This window comes from Cynoglossus semilaevis, chromosome 3 (genome assembly GCF_000523025.1).
Source record: "Cynoglossus semilaevis isolate Cse_v1.0 chromosome 3, Cse_v1.0, whole genome shotgun sequence".
Classification (NCBI taxonomy): Eukaryota; Metazoa; Chordata; class Actinopteri; order Pleuronectiformes; family Cynoglossidae; genus Cynoglossus; species Cynoglossus semilaevis.
This window is the reverse complement of record NC_024309.1, coordinates 175138-189661: the sequence shown is the minus strand read 5'-3', so window position 1 is coordinate 189661 and position 14524 is coordinate 175138. Positions and strand designations below refer to the sequence as shown.

The following is a 14524-nucleotide window of genomic DNA, read 5'->3' as shown; positions in this document are numbered from 1 at the left end:
CCCTGGGGCATGATCAACCCCAGCGGGGCCTTCCTGGGGGGGGGGAGTGTCTAGTGATAATGGCCGAAACACTCGATGACCCCAAGGTCCACTACTGAAGATGTGTCTTACAATAAGATAGTCAATTTATAAAAACAACCAGCTAATCAGAAAAGCTATAGTCCAGTAAGACACCCCATTCCACCCCATCCCTTACCTCAGCCCCTTCCCTTACCCTGAAGGTAAGTATAAGGATGACGCCTAATAATTCCCCTGCCACAGCCCTAATCCCCACCCCGTAATCATACCAAGGAAATCACCTTTGAGCTAAGTTGGCACCACTAGTGACACTCAGGCACTAGTGGGGCCCAGGGAGGTGTTCAGATGAGCACGCCAGCACAAAGGCATTGGTGGAGGTGTGTCAGGCAGCAATGCCCAGCAGGCAGACCACCAGCCTGTATTTTCATATCTTTTACTTACAAATTTCTTCTGCTGGGTCGGATGGAACCCCTAGCAGGTCATGGCCCACAGGCCGCATGTTTGACACCCCTGGGCAAGATAGTACAGTGGAACCTCGAGATACGAGCGTCCCAACATACGATTATTCTGAGATACGAGCAAGCATTCCAGCAAATCTTTGCTTTGAGATACAAGTAAAGATTTGAGATACGAGCACGCTTACAGACACCAACACTAAGTAGCCGAGCACTCAGAGCAGCCCATGCCTCCCCACTCGTTCACTTCACGTGTTCGTCGACTTCCGTACACATTGCCCGCGAGTCTTCTATATTGTGTTTGCGTTATCTATGTGACGTTCTCTCTATTTTGTGCATTATTCTTCATAATAGTGATGAGTCCTAAGAGAGTAAGTAGTAGGGATGGTTGTGAGATGAAGAAATGCATGATAACTATGGATATAAAGCATGAAATTGCGAATAAATATAAGCATGGTGCCCACTAAAGAAAGAATGCAAATCAAAAAAAGAAAAAAACTTAAGTTAATTCTAAGTTTATGTAAGTTGCGTAGTGTACGTGTAAGGTACGGTACGGAATCAGGTGTCTAGTACGGACAAACACAGTTTGACAGTTGGGATTGACAGAACCACAATCTACACTGATAGAAAGTGATAAAAAAATGACACAGGAGATTTTCACATAAATGTAAACAAAGTAATTAACGATCCCTAGTACCAGAGCAGCATTAAAACTGCTAGCAGTACCAAATGTCTGAATGTCTACTTTCTAACACATCAGCATCACTTCTGAGCAAGATCCTGTGAAGTCATTAACCAGAAATGTAAAATTTTTGAAATAGGCCAAAAGGTGACAGTGCTTGCCACCACAGTTTTCTGAAGTAGACTTAACGAGTCACACTTTAACAGAGCACAAAGTGAGCTTTCCAGTTAAAGCAGCAGCCCACATTTGCCTTATACCCCAAAGCTTCAGCATTCCAAATGCAGTAACAATTCTAGGGGCAGATACATGCAGATACATTTCAGAAAAAGTTTTACCAAAAGCAGACCACACAATCGATGTGTCCAAAACTGTGCAGAAGACATTTACAGTGCATTACAGCAAAACCTACCAAATGCCAGTTCCCTTAACAAGCTTTGTCCATTCATTGAATACAAAAGAAGTGGAAGGAGAAACCATAGAAACCAAAGAAGTGACGCTGTATCCCTCAAAGCCCAAAAAATACATTAAGATGACTACTAACAAAGTAGTACTAACAAAGATACCTCGGGGAAAGTAGTACTAAGTAGTACTAACAAAGATACCTCGGGGCGCTGAACACTTCCAACTCATCTTAAATGGGTAAAAGATGGAAGGTATGCCAAGTATTGTATTATGCATTCGAGATTTAATGCTTCTACAAGCAGGAAACCCCAAGCTGACTAATAGGATCTTGACCACAACAATGGTCAATGACAGAGCTACAATAAACAAAAGGCCTTTGGAGATTGTTACCTGACCCAGGGGTTACTTCGATCTTGATTCCCTCAACCCTCCCTTTATTGATCCTGCACTGGGTAAATTATTGAAAACAGCGGCCATTGTTGGCAGGATTCAAACCTGCGTGGTGAAACCCCAATGGAATTCAATTCCATTGCCGTAACCACTTGTCCAAAATGGAAAAAGGAAAAAAGGAGGGAGAAGGGAAAAAGAGGGGAAAAAAAATAGAGCTGGAATTCCCCTAGTCAAATCCAAAAATAGTTGAAGAGGCTTCTTCAGTTTTGACTGACTACTGGGAAGTAGAGAAGAAGCCTCTTAAAATGCCCTTGATAAAAATAAAAAAATGCCCTTGATGTAACTATTTTTGGATAAAATGACCTTGATGACTGAGAACCTAAACAGATATGCTTCTAATCTACAGTTGTGTTCAAAATAATAGCAGTGTTTTTTAAAACATGAGTAAAGCTCAAAATCCTTTAAATATCAAAAAAAAAAAAAAAAATTCCATTCATTGGGAACACTGCACATTATATTTTACATCAAAACATGAAGAAAAAAGTATCAATATTTTAATTACAGAAAATAAAGTACAAAATGATATTGGGCTGTTAAAAAATTAGCAGTGTCTGCATTTTTGATTACAAACTCAAATATTTACTCAACAAACTGAAAAAAAACCCCATTAAGATTAAGCATTCCTGTGAATCACTAAACTAATATTTAGTTGTATAACCACTGTTTTTGAGAACTGCTTCACATCTGTGGATGTCGACCAACTTCTGGCACCTGAAAATAGGTATTCCAGCCCAGGATGATTTGACAGCCTTCCACAACTCCTCTGCTTTTCTTGGTTTTGCCTCAGAAACAACATTTTTGATGTTTTCTATGGGATTGAGGTTCAGGGATTGGGCTGGACACTCCATAACATTAATTGTGTTGGTCTGGAACCAAGATGCTGCTCACTTACTGCATGACCTCTTCAAGTATTTTGATATAAGCAAATTGATCCATGATCCCTGGTATGCGATAAAAAGGCCGTACACCATAGTAAGAGAAACAGCCCCATATCATGATGCTTGCACTACCATGCTTCAAGGTCTTCAGAGTGTACTGTGGCTTGAATTCAGTGTTTGGAGGTCTTCTGACAAACTGTCTGCGGGCCTTGGACCCAAAAAGAACAATCTTACTTTCATCAGTCCACAAAATGTTTCTCCATTTCTCTTTAGGCCAGTCGATATATTCTTTGGCAAATGGTAGTCATGTTGGACTGCTATTATTTTGAACACAATTGTATATACTAGTTTAATTTGTGTTGTTTATTTCATTTCAAGTTAATTGCATGCAAATAAAAAATTAAATATAGAGAATTTGCACCTGAAATCGCTTATCCAGTGGATGGATGTGACATTGTTGTACCACAAGTTTTTCTTTTTAGTAATTGGCAGAGGATGGATATTTTACTGTTTCTTTTTCAAAGAAAAAAACAGATACGTAAAAATTGTCAATAGTTATATTTACAAGTTATAATAACATATTTGTATATTTATATTTGTGTGAAAATTGAACTACATTTTTAGCCTTGCTTTTCCTGTATAGGCAAGTGGCTATAATTATACAAATAATTACACAATTAGAGGCCTAGTTGACAATGTTTTTCAAAATCTGTAACACTTATGTTACAGGTTTTAAAAAACATTGTTGATGTTTTATTTCACTTTTTATTGTTTATTTTTGCAGGTGAATATCTCCAGGGCTGGTTGTAGTGTCTCCAAAGTGTGTTTCAGTGAGCCTGCAAACTGTGACCCCACAGTCAGTACTGACTGTTTTTTTATGTCAGCCATGATGTTGTCTGATAGTAATACAACAATCCACTATGAGATGACAGGCCCTTCGAACGGATACATTTCGTTTGGATTCTCTCATGATGAGATAATGGTATTTTGTAAAATCTTGAAATGAGTGTTTTCTATGCATTCTTTCATTGTCCTTTTTTGTAACAATTTAATCTAGATTTGTCTTAACATGCAAACCAAAACCAACTCCATGCTTTGGCCAGTGACTTTATTTCAGAAATACATATTTACAGGTCAATGTCACAGTCCACATAGTTTTAGTAAAAGTAAACTAAAAAAAATCCTTAAACTGCACTCATACATACTATAATTATAATTTTGTTCGCACAACCAGAATTCAAATCCAGAATTAAGAGTTCCAACTACTGTGCCTCACACACCTGATCAGTTGGACCTGAGTTGTGGCACCTGCATCAATTGCAGCATCAACAGTGATGTCTGACTGCTTAAGCCAGGGGTTTCCAAACTTTCTGTGCTGGTCCCCCCTTTGGTTATTAAGAACATTTTCACATCCCTACCCCAAGAAGGGTTTTGTAATTGTTTTCATGCACTTTAAAAGTCCGTTTCATGATAGCATTGCCAACTTTGGTCAGTTAGAATTAGTATGAAAAACATTGTATTTTCATCTTGTCATTAAGTGATTTTTGTTCTCTTTTCAGGGAAATGATGACATTTATATTTGTATAATCAGCAGCGAAAGTCAGGTGCTGTTGCAGCGAGCCTTTTCAACAGGTCGCATTACACCCCAGGCATTTCCTCTGGTAATGAGGCATCTTTGAACCATGGGACTCTTTGTTTGTCACCAATCATCTGTTTCACAAAGAATGCTTTTCTTCTTTACGGGAACAACTTTGTTACTTCTCCCCAGGGAAATGTCTCTGATGTAAGAACATCGGTGCAGGATTCCATAATCAGCTGTTCTTTTACCTCCACGAACACCATTTATATCCAAGGATCTCCAAGGATCAATGAGGCTTATCATATAATGTTTGCTCATGGACCCAGCACAAATGGTAATAGTCACATTCTATAGGAAATACAAATAAACTAAGACCGAGTCCACATGGATGTTTTGGAGAAGGGCTTTCTTGGTTGATATGGTAAAAGAGTGAACTTTTACAATTGTCACTCAAAAAGACCACAGCCTTTTCCCACTTGGCTAGTGCAGTGGTTCTGTAACTGTCTTTGCTGCCCCCGCCCCCTTTGGTTAATAAGAAAATTCTTGCGCCCCCCCCACCAAAAAACAAAACAAAAACAGGACACACACGCCAATGCTTCAATCTCTGCTCTGCGTTTACATAGGTGACTTCCATCTAAAATGTGTCCAATTTAGGCTAGCAATGTTCGATGCCAGCACCTTGGTCAGTTGGCAGGAGTGAGATTCTTTGCGTGGAGAGGGGCACGAGGTGCACTGTGCGGGGCTGCCGCTGTTGCTCCGAGCAGATCAAACAGGCAGCAAAAACGACAGCAGAGAATGTGAAATGTAGGCTACATGTTTTCAGCAACATGTTTAAAGTATCAGAATAAAACATTACTGTTTTGTGTGTCTGCAGGGAAAATACAATATCATGCACATAGATTTGTCAGTGCTCAGAAGATTGACATATCCAGACCTCAGGAGGTGAGAAAAAGTGGACAGCCGCAAATAATAAAAGCGCACGGTAAGGCCGCACTCAACTTGCTGTCCAATGCATACTAAAGTGATACTTACTATTACTAGTAAAAGGAGTGCCCATTTTTTGATATTGGTATATCGATACTCGCATGAGTATCAGTTGTGTATTACTCTCATAACGCATTGCAATTAATAAATTAAGGAGGTAATTTACTACACCAGATATTTGCCTCATCAGGATTGATGTTCATCAAAAGATATAAATTTTATGAATTGATGAAGAGGACAACTTTGTCCCTTAATGATAGCAATAATATTATTTATTAGTTACATTGCGTAAAAAATAAAGTAATGTAATTAGTTTTGACTTATATGTTGTAAAAAATACATATTACAGTTGTTTCATGGCCAGTATTTGTCGTGTCAATTGGGGGTAAAACAAAAATCACACAAAGTATCATTGGTGAAAAAAATGCCAAAGAAGTGATCAGTATTGTATCAATATTTTGTATGTGGTTGTAAAATTACAACAAGCCAGTGGTAAAATGATACTAACCACTACCACCTGATAACAAAAATAAGTCAGATGGCTTCTGGTCACTCTGCCGCACTAACTTTTCTTACTACTTTCATTCTTACTTTCTATACCTTTTCTTTACTCCTTTCATGAAGCATTATTATTAAATGTATCACATGGATACCCATAATCCTAAAACGGCAACCGAAGCCAGTTCTTTAATTTATTCAAGGGACGAGTACACATGAACTACGACACGACACACCGGTAGAGCTCAAGATGCAGAAACGGGGTTAAATTAAAGGCAAAGATAGAGGATAAACAGAGGCATTTCAAACCATCGATTCCCTCCGTTATAGGCAACGTAAACTCTCTATCTAATGTTAAGCAGTCCACACTGTAAATTCGGATGTGCTGGGAGTGCAGCCTGTTCATCTTCATGGAGACTTGGTTTACTGACAGCGTAACCGATGATAATGTGGACCTGTAGGATTTAGGGACTTGGAGCTATTAGCCGTTAGCCGCTGGCCATATTAACTAGAAAGGGAGTTTAGTCACGTGATCTCCCTCTGTGTTTACATCCTTCCAAGAGCTGTCGTAGCCACTGCCTGTGAGAAAATTCACAATATATACTGTATATCTATATATATATATAGATATACAGCTGCGGACACAACACCCTGAGCCTTTCATCCTCATTTCTGGTAACTTTAATCACTGTACACGGGCTGACTTTCAACAGGTGGGGGATTTCCCCACAAGGAGTAACAGTACAATTGACCTTCTGTATGATAAAGACCTGTCCACTCTGGGCAGTTCTGACCATAACCTGGTTTATGTCCAGTCACAGTACACCCCTTTGGTCCAAGGGTAGTCAATCATCAAACGCTCCATCAGGAAATAGACTCCTGAAGCAGAGTACGAACTGAGAGACTGCCTTGACACCACATACTGGGTCCGGTGTTACCCTAATAACAAACCATTGGTAACACAGGAAGTCAAAGCTGTTCTCAACAGGAAGAAGGAGGCCTTCGGGAGAAACAACAGGGCCGACATTAGAGCAGCACAGAGAGAGGTGAGACATTAGACATCTAGAGGAGGAAAATAGTATGTCAAGCTAAATGACATCACATCTAACATTGTGGTCAGCAACACTGGAGCACAGGGGATGGTGCTGTCCCTCTTCTCTTCACCCTGTACACCCCTGACTTCTGGTAAGCTGTGTCACATCCAGAAGTTTGCAGATGACACAGCCATCTTGAGGTGTATTAGGGACAACAATGAGGAGGAGTACAGGTGAACCTGCAGCTCAACACCAAGACCAAGGAGTTGGTTAGACTTGTAACCCAAACCGAAACCAGTTCTTATTGAGGGTCAGGAGGTGGAGGTCATAGAGACCTATAAATACCTTGTGCTGTGGCTGAACAACAAGCTGGACTGGGCACACAACAGTAGGCAGCTGTACAAGAAGGCCCAGAGTAGACTGTTCTTCATGCAGAGGCTCAGGCCTTTAACATCTGTAGGAAGCTCCTGAAAAGGTTTTACCAGTCTGTGGTTGCCAGCGTCATTTCGTACACTGTGGTGTGCTGGGGGAGCAGCACATCACAGAAGGACTTACAGAAGCTGGAAAAGTTGATCAGGAAGTCTGGCTCTGTTGTTGGCACCAAACTAGACCCTCTGGTGACAGTGGTAGAGAAGAGAACACTTCGTGAACTACTATCTATCCTGGACAATGTCAGTCATCCTCTGCACACTGTCATCAGCAACCAGAGGAGTTTGTTCTGTGACAGGCTCCTCCTTCCAAAGAGCAGGAACAACAGACTTAAAAACCCCTTTGTCCTTCAGGCAATTAAACTGTTTAACTCTTCACTGGGTGGGAGGAGGGTGAACAGACGACTGGTGGATAAGGGAGTATTGTAATTGGGTCAAACTATATTTTCACAATACTTTTTTTTTTTAGGAGCACTGATGCTAACAGCTTGGATGACCATGGGAACACTGGGTTTCATAGTAGCTCGCTTTCTCAAAGGAATGACCAAGGAAAAGAAACTGTGCGGCAAAGATCTTTGGTTTTTGGTAAGAATATATTACATATATTACTGTATGACTGATGTACCTTGTTGTTGTAACCTGCTTAAAAACATTGGTCTAAACCAGGGTCACATTGTCCATAAGTAGACACACAGATGATATTTAATCCTTGTTCTATTTGTTTGACATCATAAATTAAGATTGTACATAAACAAAAGCACTAAGCACCTAAACTAAAATAAAGACCTAAAAATAAAGACCCTAACCCTAAAGTATATACTACAATGTAATTAAACGTAACCTCTGCTGTGGCGCATCATTTTACACCAATATATTCTGCTGCTTTGGTGATTGTCGGAAAAAGATTTAATGGGCGTGTCCATGTCAAGTGACTTTGCTCTTCTTGCCTCGATACTTAGGACATCCAAGGTTGTAAAGCGTCACTTACATTTTGTTGTTCAGAGCTAGATAACATTTTCCTACACAACATTAATTTAGCAGTTAATTCTAGGGATGTTGCACCATACCCAAGCGATTCGCTCTAGATCAAGCTGCTTTAACCGCATATAAACAACAGTCACTGACGTATATGTCAGTGGCAACCAAACTTTAGCTCGCTTGCCTTCGGAGTAATGGGAGTGGAGGCCAAATGGCACTTAAGTGTGGCATGGAGCAACTAGCCCTAGTGTGAGTGTGCCCGTACCCATATAAATTGTCAGTGTAAGAGTCCCCCTACTATACTTTAAGATTAACAAAGTAGCAATCAGATTGGCAGCCTTGCGGTATATACATTTTTTTTTTTTTTTTACCTTTCCAATATTCCATATCACGCTCTGTGACACCTCGCGTTCGTAAAGGGTTAATATATACATAAATAATATATAACTATTGCATCTGTACTTCACAGTTTTTCAAATGGTGTAGTGTTTGTGTTCCTCTAGGTTCATGTAGGAGTGATGAGTGTGACGATAGCAGCCACGGTTGTAGCCTTCATCCTCTCCTTTTCACATGTAAAGGCCTGGTCCTATGTAAGTCTGTAGCATACACTAGTACAAACACCCCACCAACACCACTATTAGCAATCAAATGGTCATTCAAAATAGAGAAAATATGTCCAGCAAAATGGAAAAAAAATTATAATGGCCTATTGATATCTACATTATGTTTCAAGAGCAGTAAGTTGTGCATTTTTCTCTTTGTGCTTCTTGCAGAAAGCCCATTCGGTTTTAGGCTGCCTGGTTATGATCCTCTCTGCCCTTCAAGCAATTATGGCTGTGTTGCGTTGTGGACCAAAACATCCACAGTATGTATGCTTTTTCATCAATTGTTTATCAAAAGTAACATAAGAGACATAAAGTTATTATTGTGAACATATTTGTTTTTTTTAACATATGACAAATTTATCACATCATATAACAAATGATTTCATTTATCCAAATATCAAAACAAACAGGAAACAGCAAAATGAGAGATCTGACATTGTTCAATTCATTGACAGATTTAAGAGATTTCTTTTTTTTTACTTATGTCAAGTGATGAGGAAGACCTGGAGCTATGCTAAGTACAGGAGGTCCTCGACTTACATTGGACTTACATTACTATGATGCGACATAACTCAATTTTCACCACACATACTGTAAATAAGTACCTATGTTACTTAGCTTTGTAAACACAATCATAAACTAAGACATAAAACATCAGACAAGTCTGACTTACGATCGGAAGTTGTAATAAAGGGCAAAAAGTAAAATCAGAAGAGTCTGACCTACGATTGGAAGTTGTAATAAAGGGCAAAAAGTCCCCCCCCCAAAAAAAAACCCAAAACAAACAAAAGAAAGTGAACGTAGCACAATTCAATGTGTGGCCTACAACCTGCACAGTTTGTGTGCATTTTCCATTACATTGGATGGTTGTCCTAAGGTATTTCAACTTATCCCCCTTCGCTAGGCAGATGAAGGCTTCAGTTATCGTACCTTACACATCTGCCTTATACTCAGAAACAGGTCATTTGCGCTATTCTGGGACAAATAATGGACTTTAAAAATATGTTTCTTTCATTGACAGGAGGTTTCTATTCAACTGGGCTCATGCAATAAATGGTGTGGTGATAAAATCTTTGGCTGGTAAGCTTCTCTATCATTGAGCACTTATGAAACCATGTGAAATTCATTCTCAATGTTTAAATGTTTATGTTTCTTAATTTGCTAATATCTATATATCTATCTGTCTATCTGTCCTTAATTTGCTAATATCTATCTATCTATCTGTCTGTTTGTCTGTCTGTCTATCTATCTATCTATCTGTTTGTCTGACTGTCTGTCTACCTATCTACCTAAATGGCTGCTCTTTCTGACAACAGTGACAGCCATTTTCACAGGCCTTAAAGAAATTGACAGTAGTCTCAACAACTGGCTCATGAAAGTGATGGGTGGATTTGTCGGATGGGACTTACTATTCTACATATTCTTTGAGATCCAATCCAAACTGAGCTTCAGCATCGGTACAGTTCTGTTTTATTAAATTTTCATGCACCCCACCCCAAAAAACACAGGACACACATACACACTGACGTTTCATCCTCTACTTTGTGTTTACATGGGAGTTCCATCAAAACGTGTCCATTCATTGACGTTTCATCCTCTACTTTGTGTTCATATGGGAGTTCCATCAAAACGTGTCCATTTTATTTATTCAGTTTGCAAGAGTGAGATTTTGTGTGTGGGAAAGGAGCGGGTGGTGTACTTGCCGGGGCAATATTATCATCAGATATTCAGTTTAAATACCTTCAAGTAATCATTTTTTTGCAAGGCTCTTGTTAAACATTTACAGCATTGGACAGTATGGTGCATTATTTTTATTCATTTATTTCATTCATGCTCCTCCCTGCAATGGCACTGCAATAACCCCCACTTTGGGAACCTCTGGTTTAAACAGTGAGCACAGGGAGTTTTGTACGACAGACAGTTGTTGGTTACTAAGTTATCGCGTGACCAATTTAATTCTCTTGTCTGCATAATAAAAACAGTTGTTCTGTTTGTTGTGACTTTAATCAAACGATTATAAATGAAAATCATTTTATGTTCAGGTGAAGATTGTTGCTATAACCGCAGAGTAAGATACAGTTTTCTTATGTGGAGAAAACACTAAAGCTTATATAATTTTCAGTTTTATTTAAACTTGATCTAATGTCACTGGATTATAAAATGGTTTATTTAATACTAAGAGGATATGAAAGATGTGTTCTAATATTTGTTCACTTCTTTGACTTTCTAGTCTGAGAGTCTCAAAGTATTGTAGGGCTGTAAAAAACAAGAAGAATTGCTTGATTATTTGAATACAATATTCAGTAAACATAACGTCTTTGATTATACAAGAATACAATATTCAGTAAACATAACGTCTGAGTGAAACTACATTTGCACTTTATTTATTTATGCACTTAATTGTTTCTGTAATTTAAAACAAAAGAAAGTGCCTATTTTAACCATTACCTTTTTTTTCTACAGGCAATCTGGGATCAGATATGGTAAGATAAGTACAATTAATGCAAAAATTATACACACTTTCACAGAGTTCTGGATTTGAATATTATTTCCATTGTTGTTTAGATGGCTGTTGCCCTGCCAATATCCACATATTTTCTGGGAAACTGCACGTTTCTGGTTACTCTCTTGGTGGGAATTGGTATGTCATGACATAAATGACATTTTTATACACTTTACTGTAACGAAATTGTAGAGATGCTTGCAAATGATGTTTGGTATTTTTTTTAGTCTAAATTGTATTTCTCAAAATAAATTAAAGTATATGGCAATTTCTCTCAAACTTTTGTCTTTTTGTCTTTTTTTATTGAATGAAACTTTGAATATATTGAATGAACCCCAAATATATCTAATGAAAGTTTAAATATATTGAATGAAATTTTGAATATGTCAAATGAATCGCATATATATGTAATGAAAGTATGAATATATATAATGAAACTTGATGCCTTTTTCGACCACACTGCCCGGAACGGGGCTAGGCATGCTACAACCGGCAACTGGCTGCACAGGAGTTTCCTTCAACAGCCCCTGTATACAATCACTGCCCGTGAAGAAAGAGCCCAAGACAAGAGAGGTAAAAATAGCTAGGATTGATTAAAAACTAGACGAGGGCTCTCAGTAGAGTGCATATACCGATATAGCTACTATAGCTATCTTAGTTCAGGGCTCCACCCGGCATATAAAGGTAGATAGTATCTATTGTGAAACATCAGTGCAATAAATGCAATATGCAAATGAACGGTCGATGCCCAATTAATTTGAAATATAAATTTGTCTTTGTCAGGCATAATCTCATTATTCATTTGTCTGTATGTTCGCAGTCCGCTGTGTCCATAACAAGTTTTGAATATATTTAATGAATCCCAAATATTTAAAATTAAGTTTGAATATAATTATCCATCCATCCATCCATGTTCGTTTGAGTTGCAGGGGAAGCAGTCTCCACAACCGCTTCCCAAATCACACTGCACCGTACAAGCCCCTTGTGAACCTTCCGGCGGGTGGTGAGTCCACTGGAAAGCGCCAACCGCCCTAACCGGGATTCGATCTTGCCCAGGAGGAGAACCCTGGGGTTCCACACTAATTACAGAGACATTGCCTCTGGGCCAAAGCACTGAATATAATTATACTACATTCCTAATAGTACTTTATTTAACTGGAAAGCTTTTTTGCTACTAGGTTATACTCCAAATGAGTATAACCTAGACAGTTCAAAGACTATCGAATCACATTGAAGATCATATCTCCATTATTGCTTCATTCATAGTGCTTATGAGTAATAATGGTCAACAAAACATTGCTGAAAGAACATTATGCGTCAGTCTTGAAGGAATTCATGAGTCTAAGATGTTGGCGGAAATTACAATCCAGCTGGAAGTTGATGTATAAGCGCATGGCATGAGCACTCATTGTGCATCTCCGAAAGGAAGGCGAAGGTAAGTAATGTTTAAATGTGTATAGGGATGGAGGCTTCGAAGAATAATATCTACTCAGGACATGGCATAATAAAGAAGTTACCAACTTCATGATCATGATTTACCATAACATAAAACAATAAATAGGCTGCAAGGTAATAAGACAATTTATCCATACTATGTAAATCAACACATTTTTTTCTCTCTTTGAAGGTACAGGATTTAGAATTTAGCTGGATGGCCATATCTTGGATGCTGTATATAAACATCTGGACATTGTACAATCACAGGACACAACTCAGTCTGGCAGACTATGCGTGTTTCACCGATATTGGAAATGTCAGTCTGGGTCGACTTATTGCTGAGATTCTCAGATAAACCCCTGTTTCCGAAAAGAACTATGTCACTGGTAGTTTGAGAGGGAGAGGAATCAGAGTTCAGCGTTGGCAGATACGAAAGCATTTAAGAACAATAGGTCCAGTGGGACAAGCCTTGAGAGGATGAAGGGCAATTCAGTGGAGGGTCTACAATGTCTCTGCCCCAAATGAAGTGTGTTATGTGTTTATTTATACATTTGATTAACATAAGTTGAGCTATATCTCCGTAGCTGGTCAATCATGGGATTCATAAAGATTGATATAAGTTTAGGACCTACAATGTGTACGTAAAATACACGTGAAAATGTAAGAAAATTGATTTTAATTATTTGAAAAAATATTAATTAGAAAATTAATAAATTATTCAATAAATAATTATTAGAAAAATAAATAAAAAATAATAATTGTATTGATTGACCGTGACGTGCAATAGGGCGGGCAACCGTCCAAACCTTTCTCATGGCCGCTAGTTTGTCCGTGGCATGTTCAAGAAGAAGTAATACTCCTACTTCTATCAAAGAGCAAAATTAAAGTCTTGTCCTCTCGCCGCTGTCTACTTGTCCCTTCGTGTTCCAATCCGTGTAGTCTGTAGTTTGTACTTCATACTCACCTGACGCAGACGTGTGTTTCTTGTAACATTTTTTTCCTTGTGTGCTCAGTGAAAGAGCAAAAGCCTTGTCCTCCAGCCGCCGTCTCTTTGTCCCACGTCCTCTCGTCCTCGGAGTCAGAGAGGGGTTCGCCCAGTGACGGAGACATGTGCGGCGTTGTCCCGTGGGCTATTCCTAGGAGTCTGAAGGTTGTCCTAGTAGCAGCGGAGAAATTATTGGCTGCTGGGTGCTCCGTGTTGCCAATTTTGTCCTCTGCTTTTTCCAGTCGTACTCTCCTCATTCTCCTCTTTGTACATCATGCTCACCGGAACGTACAAAAATGCGAAGGACAACAGGAGGAATAAGCTATCTTTGAGAAAAGTCAAAGTTTCATTTTTATACATAATAATAACAACAACTAATTTCTTCTTATTTCAGGCATATTGACACAAACCACAAGTTAAATCCTTGCCTTGCATCATTTCCAGGGTGCTGTTGATGTATTTGGTCTGCTACATCATGTCACTAGTGATGCTGGTAGTGAGAACATTGATGTTATGATTGATGATCATAATTGAGACTGAGTTGGAACAAACAGACAAAGTTTCATGGTGTTAGATTTCAGTGGTTTTCACATTTGGTTGGGTCTGCA

The 14524-nt window shown here is 38.8% G+C and overlaps 1 protein-coding gene across 1 annotated transcript in view; it reads left to right on the top strand.

Moving 5' to 3' along the window:
* The window catches only part of LOC103376836 (putative ferric-chelate reductase 1), an 18556-nt gene extending 6823 nt beyond the window's left edge, over positions 1-11733 (top strand). Inside the window, exons 5-15 of the mRNA XM_025054665.1 lie at positions 3670-3867; positions 4445-4546; positions 4654-4798; positions 5339-5446; positions 7878-7993; positions 8890-8976; positions 9160-9251; positions 10013-10071; positions 10308-10448; positions 11455-11474; positions 11557-11733. Coding sequence (XP_024910433.1) covers positions 3670-3867; positions 4445-4546; positions 4654-4798; positions 5339-5446; positions 7878-7993; positions 8890-8976; positions 9160-9251; positions 10013-10071; positions 10308-10448; positions 11455-11474; positions 11557-11643 — 1155 coding nt within the window. The 3' untranslated portion in view covers positions 11644-11733. The remainder of the gene's footprint in view (positions 1-3669; positions 3868-4444; positions 4547-4653; positions 4799-5338; positions 5447-7877; positions 7994-8889; positions 8977-9159; positions 9252-10012; positions 10072-10307; positions 10449-11454; positions 11475-11556) is intronic.
* Positions 11734-14524: the final 2791 nt, after the last annotated feature.